This window comes from Vanessa tameamea, chromosome 27, assembly GCF_037043105.1.
Source record: "Vanessa tameamea isolate UH-Manoa-2023 chromosome 27, ilVanTame1 primary haplotype, whole genome shotgun sequence".
NCBI lineage: Eukaryota > Metazoa > Arthropoda > Insecta > Lepidoptera > Nymphalidae > Vanessa > Vanessa tameamea.
Window position 1 is genome coordinate 3,204,393 of NC_087335.1, and position 12,045 is coordinate 3,216,437.

General features: G+C 30.4%; 2 protein-coding genes across 3 annotated transcripts; one reads left to right on the forward strand and one right to left on the reverse strand.

Moving 5' to 3' along the window:
* Positions 1-1,826: 1,826 nt before the first annotated feature.
* On the reverse strand, positions 1,827-11,974 carry LOC113392013 (dynein regulatory complex protein 8). Of its 2 annotated transcripts, XM_064219260.1 has the most exons (7): positions 11,879-11,974; positions 11,687-11,800; positions 11,467-11,590; positions 10,699-10,825; positions 10,410-10,493; positions 2,279-2,414; positions 1,827-1,939 (listed from the first exon to the last, which is right to left on the reverse strand). In XM_064219260.1, the coding sequence occupies exons 1-6, from the start codon at positions 11,901-11,903 to the stop codon at positions 2,295-2,297; spliced, it is 594 nt and encodes a 197-aa protein (XP_064075330.1). In that variant the 5' UTR covers positions 11,904-11,974; the 3' UTR covers positions 1,827-1,939; positions 2,279-2,294. The 2 variants fall into 2 exon arrangements, with proteins under 2 accessions (XP_064075330.1, XP_026483997.1); XM_026628212.2 differs by lacking the exon at positions 2,279-2,414.
* LOC113392000 (uncharacterized) lies at positions 2,513-8,633 on the forward strand. Its single transcript, XM_026628191.2, has 8 exons — positions 2,513-2,780; positions 4,049-4,135; positions 4,957-5,800; positions 6,249-6,322; positions 6,468-6,734; positions 6,818-7,246; positions 7,386-7,554; positions 7,669-8,633. Exons 1-8 carry the CDS (start codon positions 2,703-2,705, stop codon positions 8,388-8,390), a joined length of 2,670 nt encoding a protein of 889 aa, XP_026483976.2. The 5' UTR covers positions 2,513-2,702; the 3' UTR covers positions 8,391-8,633.
* Positions 11,975-12,045: the final 71 nt, after the last annotated feature.

Genomic DNA, 12,045 nt, shown 5'->3' on the forward strand with positions numbered 1-12,045 from the left:
CTATACGGACTTGCATCCGTCGATCGTCACAGTTTTACAATATAATATCGCTACAACTTACTTCACTTACGGTTCACAAGAATCTGCAACATGGAAGACAAAGTTGACAAGCAATATGTTTAGTTATTTTAAACAAATTAATTATTATTGAAAGAAGTTCAATCATTATTTATAGCCTTATTGCTATTTGTTAATATACTTGATTTAAATTTCATAATTAATAGTCATCGAGGTAACCCTCTACCATCAGTATGTATCGCCCAGTACATACGTATTTTTAATTAGATATTCTCGCAAGTCGGCTACCATCAAACCGTTTCTATATCATATTAATTTCATTATTATACTTTATACGAGGTAAACCCCGACCTTCTTTATATCGCTTTTATATAATAAATATGATGTCTCATCGAGAACACTCATTCATATGACGGCCTGTCATACCGTCATTTGTAATAATCATTTGTAATATTTATAGGTAAAGTGCACGAAGCACATTCTCATTATAATTATATTTTGCCATGCATCCACCATTGATATACGAGTAGGCACTACACCGACACACGGATCTGCGCCACTCCCATATTTCAGAATAATCAACCATAGCTAGCAGCCTCGCAGTATAACCCGCACAGCTGCACCGCCTAGTATCATTTCTAATTATGTAATTTAATATGCATGATTGCATGCGGCCGATGCGGCGAGCGCATCACTCCACGCGTCCAATTTGAACCGAGCTGTCAAGCATCATACCCCTATATATTCCCTATGCCCTATATGCTCCGCAACGAGTATGACATTCGGCGCGGGTCAACCTAAAATCTATAGAATTTTGTATGGAAAAAAGCTGGCGCCGAGATTTTTCCTCAAAAAATGGCACGTCATTTTCTTCGGCAATACATGAACATATCCTTGAATATACGAACGATTTCACCGAAAACGTATGAAAAAAAGTAAGCTTAATATAATGTCATTCCTATAAATATCCTTTATGATTCCATGTATATGTATACATTTACTATGCAATCTCATGAATTTATTTGTATGTATGTTTTTATATTTCTATATATGTATACATATATATATATACATATATATATATACATATATATATATACATATATATGTATGTTTGTATGTAAACTCTCCAAAACAACTCGACCAATTTTGATTAAATTTTAATATGTGCTTAACTGGGTCTACGGACGGCTTATATTGAACCCGGTAGGTGGCGCTGCGACCGATGTTATGTTTATAAATAAAAAAAAAATTGTATTAAAATAACAATAATTCATTCTCACGTATATATGTAAATAATATAGTATAGTCCGTTACAGTACCAAAAAGTGCACATAATTAATAAATTACAATTAAAAGTACACATTTCATGCGACTTGCTAATATATCTCCTATTATGGACTATAATCTTAATTATATATCTTGGTTTATAATATTAATATTCAAATGAACTCCATATATCCACGCTATTTACTGAATTTAGTTCCAATGATCTGTTAACATCGCCAACATTCAAAAAGCATTTTCTTCACGAATCCATAATGAATACCATAGACTATTCAAAATTTCGAAATTGTTTGTTTATCTATACTCTTCCTGTGCTTTGTATTGACTATAGAATAAAACTTGTTTTAAATTATCTCCGCCATTTATTATTCTATTGTTATTAAGTCACATACTAATTTTGATCGGAAATTATCAAAACTTGCATAATGTTTATTAGTTAACATCAATAAAACCCGATTATTATTAAAAAAAAATAAAGTTATATAAAAAAATATTTATTTTAAAACAATTGTTGAGACGCAATTACAATTTTATAAGAGTATTTAAAAGAAGAGTTTTAATACATTATTTGAGTATTTTAAGCATGGGGTACTTATTTTGGTGGTTCCTCAGAATCAATAACTTCGTCGTCAACCTGCAAAAAACCAAGATTTATATTTTACGGTTAATTTAGTTAATTTGTTCCGTTATTTAATGTATGTATGAGTTGTACAAAAGCTAAGCACATAGCTAAATATAGAAGTATCGTAATAATACCACATATTCATTTAAGCTTACGATATTACAGTCGTTGTACTAGATAACTACTAAAATGAACTACGAATTAATTTATATGCAAATAACTTGAATAAACTAAAACTTAACTTTACATTTGTAATATTACAATGAAAAACTAATTTGGTCGAAAATATTAAACGAATTGGTACAATCCTGTATTATTCTACTAAGTCAAATTATATAAGTATGAAATTACATAAGTATGAAAAAAATTATATTTGTGTTGCTCTCAAAAGGGAGGACGCCCGTCTTTTCTTTGGAGCGGCGGCTTCTATTCTTTTTCTTTCAAGCTCCACTTCATCTGCTATATTATAAACATCTCTGGGAGCAACCTAGATGTAATTATGTTACGCATAGAAAGAGATTAAGAAAATTTAGTCTATGTTTTAGAAAACCATATTCTCTATGAATAAAAATAAATATGGCTGTCCGTCTGTCAATTTGCAAGTCAGTCAATGACCGTGACGCGGCGTCATTAAATTTCCATCGATAGGATTTCGCATTGACTGACACTATTGACAGGAAAGGTTTCATTTTAGAAATAAGCCATTGCCCATTTTATTTCGTGTTAATTTAATAACACAGGGTCCGCTGTGTCAGAACACTTAATTTTAAATAATATGAGACGCAACAGAGATTTTGATAATAATCACCATCAGCCCTCTCCCGGTGGACCTCTAATGACTAATCATCTCCGTGTAAGTATACATTTATATTATAGATCAACAACCGAAAACCTACGCTCGCCTTTATTATGTCTTTTGTATTAAATTCCCTGAGTATTTCGCATGTCCCCCTAATTCACTATTTCACTTATAACCTAATATATATAAATATAACGGTAAGAGTACATTTTTAAATTATATTTTTAAAAAATATTTTTTCAAGAATACAATAACATTTTATTGGGTAGTGAGCGGATGCTCTCCATCAATAGTCAATTCTGTTTGTTAAGATTTAAGTATTTACTTAAAACGATTTATATACCTCCCTGACTAACGTAAAATTTTACAACGTTTTTTAATTACGAAATTATGAATTTGAAGATTAACTTATTTTTTTATAAAGAGCTAGTTTTAGGGGATAGGTTCTTTGTTCTTGGGTCTTCCTTGGAGTTCAAACTTGCTGCATACTAAATTTCATCAAATTCGGTTCAGTGGTTTATCCAATAGACAGAGTTACTTTCGCATTTCTATTATTAGTATAGGTAAATATTTAGACACTTGTAGAAGATTTGCTAGAATGTCAATTATTTATTTGTAAAATGATGCCAAATATTATTAGATATATCAAAATGCAATAAGACTAAAATCAACCACAAACAAAATGTAGTAACAAAAAGAATATCTATATTAATAAATATTTTACTACAAATTGCATGTAAAACTTATACCACAATGCAGTGTGTTTCGGAAAAAGTATGTAATACATATGATTAATAAATGACAACTAATAGAAATATTCAGAAATAGCTTGAAGCTTAACTTGTATCTAAATATGTAAATGTTTTCTAAAAGCCATGAAAAAAGATTTAAAATACTTGTGTCAATGTTACTCATGTTACTTTGTTCCAAAATATAATAAAGTTAGATGTGAATTTTACTTCAAACTATAATTTATATTTTGTGTGACTATGTTTTATATATGTGTCTTAATTTTTTTATCTCTAATTTATTTTAATAAGATATCTCTTCAGGATAAATAGCACACCTTTTGTACTTAGTTATCCTTTAACATTTATTTTGCATCTGTTTTTTTTTCTGTTATGTACAAGTGTTAAATTAACAAAAACACATTTGATTAAATATGGAATCTCTTTCACAAATAAATGCTTCAAGCAGAAACTATCCCATTACTGATTAATATTAGGACAGATAATACTAATCATATGGCTGTAATTGCATTACAATCTCAAGCCTAGAAATGTATTTATTTATTTTCACAAAATATTGATAAAATTTTAAAGGACTTGGACATAGAACTGGAGCTATTAAAACGTAAAAGAGAGATAATTCAACAAGAACAAGAAATGCTAAGCAGATTCTCATCAAAGGTAGGTTATTATAGCTATTTGCAAACTACTTTCAAAGTATTTGCTATATTAACCTTTGAAAAGTATAGGAAATAAAATGACTTATACATTACTAATAAATTACTTTCATCCATATAAGAATACATTGAATGCAAAAATTACTTATTCTATTATTAACAAAGACATTTTATAATTTATAAGAAATAAATACTCCTAATCATCCATCCACTAACAACTAATAAAAGCCATGTCATTGGTGCAAATAAAACAAATACGATTAATAAATTAATAAATGTATTTACAATGTGAAGATTTTATAATTAACTCATACATTTGTTACTTTCGCTTTTTATAATGCTTTGAACTAAATGAACGTATCTTTTAAAACTATCATAATTTATGCACATTTTATTTATATTTCATGTGCTAAATAAGTTACAAATTTTTATTCACATTATTTTCAGCATGTTATAATATAATATTTTTTACTGTTCCCAATAATATATTCTTGTCCCAAGATGATATTTTTTTATTTAAGCCTACCTTTATAAGGTTAATGCCATGAATATTATGTTATTTATTTATCTTTCTATATTTTATAAATCAACTAAAATATAACCTTCTGTTATATTTTCATGATTTGTAATGTCATCATCACAAATCACTGCCAAGAATATGATGTTTTATGATGCTTATTTTACTTTCATGTAATATAAGTCCATCAAAAAAATGTCATAAATTCCATGGCAGTGGCATGATGGAGGCATAATAATTGATTAATTATTTATACTTACAATAAAGTACCATCTGTTATATAATTTGAATATGTAATTAAATTTCAGAGGCAGTATGATTACGAGCATCGCTCTAACACATACGATCGACAAGAATCCAATATTCGTCAGTTCAATACCAATAACTTTACCACTAGATATGATGGTCCTAGCAATTCTGGTAATTTTACCAGACCCCAAGGAGTTAAACGCCAAGCACCTAATCAATATTGGCAACCCCCATCAGCTCCCAAACGTTTCACAGCTCCTCAAAAAATTAACCCTTGGCAGACTTCAAACCCTCGTCAAGAATTGGGATTTCCTATCCGAAAACCCTTTCCATCTCAAGCTGGTAATATCGGAGGATCAATCAGACCCCTTATGAGCATTCGGCCAAGCATTAGCCAAAGAATTCAAAAAAAAAATCAGGTTACACGCAAAGATTTCAAACCTACCAAGGTAACTAAACCTAAACCTCATCAAGCTCCCAATAAACTTTCCACTCATGCTGTTGCGGAAACTAAAAAATTAGTTTCCCAAGTAGATACCATTGATAAGAAAGTTGAGTCTGATCAAATCTTGCGTGTTGATAAAACACCTACGGTTCAGATGAAGGGTCGTCTCGAGTTAGCTTTAGGTACAATCATGAAAGAGATTAAGAACGAACATTGCGCTGACCCAAAGGACATTGAGCATTTTCAATCCCCATTTATACAGCGTCTGTTAAAACATGCTATTCGAACACGTATAAGGAGTGTCATGATAGATCAGGTTGTTGGCAACTTTAGTGACATTGTTACTAAATACCGCAAGAAATTCCCGAAGGAAACTGATCTTGAGTTAGTACAAATAGCAAAAGACGCCCAAAGTTTAAGCTCAAAGTCAGTCGGTGTTGCACAGCTTATAGAATCAGGTGATATTATTAAATCTCTTCCAGTTATATTTCATTATGATTTATTCAAAAGTTTAAACTTTTGTCAATAAATTACTTGTTGATTGATTAATATCAGTCATAAACATGCTGTCTGCTATGATATGTTGTGTAAAATCCTTTATTTTTATATCTTTATAAAGTAATAAAACTAAAGGATTTGTAAGCTTAGAATGCTATAGCGTATCATTAGCATAGAAAATAAACTTTAGATACTCGAAAAGTTTTATTTTCGTTTTATGTGAAAAAGTTATTTTGTCAAACGAATAATTTTATTTATATTGGCGAACTAAACTATTTCACTAACTAAAAGGAATATATAAAATATTACTAAAAAACTACCTTTTATTTCACTTATAATCATTATTCTTTAAATATATTTTGTTAATAATTTATTTTGATAGTTTAATTTAACATGTGATTCTTTCAGATGATCCCCAAGAATTTTACAATAAAAATATGTTGAAAGCACTCTACATCAAATTTGATGAAATATTTGATAATGTAAGCCACAAAGTTTTACTCTTCCTAATATTTGTAGTATTGTTTGTTTAAAATTAAATACAAAGCTTATATTATATCTGCAAATAAATAATAATAGATAGAATAGTTGTAGAAGGTGAAATTCTCATTGATGACTTTATTGCAGCTGGAAAAGTTATACCAAAATAAAGGTAAAGATTTAGAAGAATATATTAAAAACATGCCTGAACCAAAAAAGGTAGACAAAACACAGAATCAAAGCAATGAAAATATCAATCCTGGCAAAGAAAAAATTAATTTGGAAAACCTTATTGGAGATGGAGACACAATCAAAGTAATAAATGAGAGATTAGAGAAAGTCAAGATTTATAGAGAATTCATGGATGAACTTATTGAACAAAGACTACCTAAAATCTTACCGAAATTCAAAGATGTTTGTATTTATATTTATTAATAACGAAATTATATGTATATGAATTTGATAATAATAAATATATTAATCATTTCTATTTTTAGGCACTCCTATCCATTATACTCACCGACAAAGAGTTTTTGGTCACAAAATCAATGATAATATCCCAATTAAAGAAAAAGGTGAACAGAAGCTTTGATAAAGATATTGATGTTGAATTTACCAGCCCATCTCCCTATATGATGACTGCATCTTCTTCTCCTGACACTACAGTTAAAAAATCGATGAATACTTCTGAAACCTCTACAGACTCTTCCGTAGCAAAATTATCGGATACTAAAGCTACACCAACAGATAACTCCTCTGATGCAGGGAAATCCTTAGTTTCACCTGCACAGTCATCACCTATTAAATCATCTACAAATGCAACACCAAAAACCATAGCAAATAATACTGCTGCATCTCCTAATATGTCTACGGAACAAGCCACCCCTAAGATACCATCAAAGACAGATGATTTGCATTATGTCAAGGTATAAAATTGCTTTCCTTAGATGATAAAAAAAGCTATTTTAAAACGAGTTTAATTAATTTTATAAGAAAATGAGATAAATAACTTTTTGCTTCACTTTCATATTATTTTCAATACTAATACAATACAATTATTTACAGCTGATCAGTCGCCCAAATTTGCCAGCTAGAGCTGTAATATATGATTTCTTGAAACAATTTAAACCAACATCAATCAAGAAACACAAAAGTATCAATAATCTTTTAGTCATCGGATTCACTAATAAGGAAGACTTTGATAAAATACTTGCAGTTAATGAATCTGTTGTTGGTAAGTAATACTAATAAATTATGTTGCTAGTTACTTTTATAAATCGTTTATTTCTTTTTAACCATTTCATTTAAAAATCCTTTCATCCCATGACATGTTGATAATTATTTTCAGGCAATGCAACAATCATAATAAAAGCCAGTGAACAGGTAACCAAAACAAAACAATCTACACCATCACAAGAGGAAGGTGATGAAAGTGTGGCAAAATCTGCTAACAATTCTTTCTTAGATGATAGTCTGCTTGGTTCAGATCTCGATAGTCAGATATCAGATTTATTGACATCTATCAGGAAAGCTAATGAATCAGATGAATGTCCTGACGCAAATAATAGTGATGATAAAATTGATACAACAGGGAAAACAGAGAAAACACAAGCTAATATTAAATCTACTACTGACAACATAAATACTACTGAAACTAGCAAATGTGTCGATGCAGCTAAAACTGAAGAAAAGCTTGATACAGCTGAGGCTGATGACAAAATGAAAGCTGATAATAATGAAAAAAAAACAAATAAGGATGCAGTAGAAACTGAACCGGTTATGGTAAAGGAAAAGGTACAAGATACAACAAATATAACCAATACCAATATTACAACACCAGTGGAAGAGAAGAATCAAAAAGAACTACAAATTATTACGGAACCCAGTGAGGAACAAAAGAATAATACTGAAATCAGCAGTTTGACAGAGAAACCAGATGGTGATAAGTTAAAAGATACTTTAAAGGAATCTGGCAGAGCCACACCTACTAGGACCTCTTCACGCTTAGCAAGCTCTACTCCAAGCACCATAAGAACTAGGAGAGCTAGCCGACTTGTACAAAACAACTAAAATACTCCTTTTATTTATAGTGTATTTAACATGTGATTAATGTTTGATTTAAATTAATTTATTTAAATCAGAGATAAACTTTTTAAAAGCTCTGAAATTAGATGAAATGATAGGAATATCTTAGTGATGTATCAATTTTTTTAATGATGTGGTTGATAATTAAATAAAATTAATTTGGTAAAATTTCAACATTAAAAACTTATTTTAAGTAAAATTAAGACGAATAAAAATTTCCCATTTTAATGATGTTTTAATTTTAGAATATATGGAAAAAAGTAGAATTGATCCCACATGATATAAAATGATTAAAATTAAGGTGCCTATGTAATTCATTTTCTGTACTAAAAAAACTCCTATTATGGTTGGAATAGAGATTATTTATCATACAACACTCTGAACTACGTACATATATAATCCCTTTTAATTTTACGTCCAAAGTTCCGATAACTGACGACATTAAAACGCTATCTTTTCGCGAATGATATAGAGTCACTTCAATGTCAAAGTTGTTTATTTTGCCTACTTCTTGTGGTTCCAATGGGCTCTCCGAATCGCCGATGATATTTAAGTATATTTACGTTCCATATTATATACAAGATACGATTGCGCAGTATTATTGGGCGTAAGGCTTTCTACAAACCCGTTAGAGGACATGTAATATACATACTATATATAATTTAATTAACAAAATCTTATATAATTTGAAAATAAATTAACTTACAGTACGGGTTCGTATGATTTGAAGATAAAAACTAGTAAAGGGGAATAGTGAGAACTCAGGAGACGAACTTCCTACTCCAAGGAAGCCCCTTGCGAGAACGCATCTATCCTTAAGATGTTGTTGGAATGAAGATTACATGATGAGCGTATGCAATCACCAATCTCGAATAGATATTGCAAGCCACTGGAGACGATGCAGGCGTGGTGTCTATGTTGGCCACATTTCTGTTAATCGAGCGTAAACTGCTTTGGGAATAAAACGATCACCTTTAGGTCGCATTAAATTGAAATAGGAAAAATTGCATTGTAAATGCAACTGCTGAAAAATAAAAGAAACGGTCACTATGTTTTTGTGGCCGGTTCTTCTCAGGTCTGTCTTTTCGAACCAGTGGTAGTTCGTTTCTTGACTATAAATAAAGCTTTTCGAATAAATATTTATAACGTAAATTATGAATCTATCGTTTTTGTTATGTAGGACGTAAATAAGTTTTCTGAATCCATCCGGCGTGTTACCTCTACTTATACATATATACAGCTGTGCCGACAAGTACATTGTCTATCTATCAAGTGTCGCATTCGCATCATCGATTCTTTGGAAATCGAGTCGAATCAGCAAACCAGATAACGAGAGTTCGTTTTCAGGTGTCCGGTTCAATTCGAATTCGTTTTTAGTTAAAAAGTCTTGTTGTAGACTTTTGTATTTTGTTCTCGCTAAAATATATACATTGAGTTGCGGCATTTGATGAACCACTCCGTTAATTAAGCACCCTAAAGTACGTCAAAAAGTTTTTTTTACTTTCTCAAGAAGTTTTTTCTTCATTGACATGTTTACATTTAGGCATTTTGTATGTCATTTTGGTAGGCGGATTGGTAAGTATTGCTGTTTGGCGGTAGAATATATGATGTGTGGGTGGTAATTAACTAGACGGGGTTGCACAAAGACCTACATCCACAGAGTTGTGCTAAAATTTAGTGTGTAAGTTATTATGTTCGGAAGTGAATGGAGATAATATTAAATTGCTAATTAAAATCAGCTAGAATTGGCCCTAGAAAACTCATTAAATAAATAATTAAATAGTATAATATTCAAAGTCAACGCTGAGATATGTTTGCATTCGACTTGCTTACGCGAAATAAGCATAATGGACTATTATTAAAAAACACCTTTTTATTTGTAAACAAAAAAAAGGTATTTTTTAACCTTTCAGAACTTTCAAAATTAATGTCGTTAAGTAGTTTTTTATACATAAATATTAACCAAGCCAAATAAAAGAAATAATAATAATAACGTTGACTTACCATAAGCTGATTGATATAATATTCGTAAGTAATAGTATCTGTTACTGGATCTAGCGCTGTTTGCATCATTTCGTCGAATTCCTCCTGTATAAATTACTCAAATGTGTAAAAGTATGAAATGACTTATGAAATGAAATCATCAAATATCATAAAATTAGCAAAACAATATACCAAAAATTTAATGTCATTTTTTTTTTCAAATTAAATTTATATCAATTAAAACAAACTAAATTTGTAGATAATGCTTTATATTATTCATTTGCTATTTTTTATTGAAACAATTACTAACCTGTGTAAAAGGTTCTCCTTCTTCAAGCATGAGCTGTGCAAATTTCTCCTTAGTAAGGAAACCACGTTGTTCTTTATCAAAATAACGAAATGCTGCGAGTAACATTTCTGCACTAGCTGGATAAAATCTAAAAAATGCCTAATGTAATTTTTTTTTTATGATATCGGTAGGCGGGGGCAAATGGGCCACCTGATGGTAAGTGGTCACCACCGCCGCATAGACAATGGCGTTGTAAGAAATATTAACCTTTCCTTACATCACCAATGCGCCAACAACTTTGGGAACCAAGATGTTACGTTCCTTGTGCCTTTATTTACACTGGCTCACTCACCCTTCAAACCGGAACACAACAATACTGAGTACTGCTGTTTGGTGGTAGAATATCTGATGAGTGGGTGGTACCTGGGGTGGGCTAAATATGGTATATAATTTTATGATATCTCGATAATCTGTTTTTCTGATGAAATGAAAAATGTTATTAATTTTAATGATAATGGGAATATTTTTAAGTAATTAACTATTAAGTCTCCATAAAAAACTGTAAAAAGCTTCATTAAAAGTATAGCACCTCTCCTTATTGCCTCCTCTGGTGACGGAGGATTCGTTCGTTTTTTTCCCAGAGGTTCGGAATTGCGATTCAATCGGAAAATACTGGTAGCATTCTTGTCACCGTTCCATGAGGTCAAGATTTTTACAGTGACTATTTTTAATTCATATTTGTATATATTTAAGGACTTAAGATAAAACGTATAGTAATATGAATCTAACCTATGTTCTATCATGGCTTTGCACATGTATGGAAGAAAGTTCAGAAGTGGAATATTTCCAGTAGCTTCTTTATTTTCTGTAGCAAGGATAACTTCCTGTATTTCAGCTTCTGTAGGGCAACAACCTACAATCATATTAAAATAAAATATGGTATATCAAATAATTTTTGGATATTTTAACGATTTTTTAGTCACTTGCAATTTATTCCCTTACAACTTACCTAAAGAGCGCAAAATGGTTCCAATTTCGCGCACATCAACTACTTGCTTGCCGGAATGATCGAATACTTCAAAAGCTTCTATTATCTTTTTTTCTAAATCATTATTAGGTTGGACTGAAAGTAAATTAATGCTCACAATTATTATGAGTGATAATGTTTATCCTGTAAATACTTATAGTATATTTTAAATACTTTTCGGTTCTTCTTTTCTAGCCATTATAATTGTAAAATGAGATTCAAAATAATATCAAATGTAAAAATAATCTAAACCTAATAAGTATTATATGGCATTGTTTCTTAGCAACTTCTTATTTATAATAAAGATGCACCCACACAAGTGAAACATTTTATTTATGTTA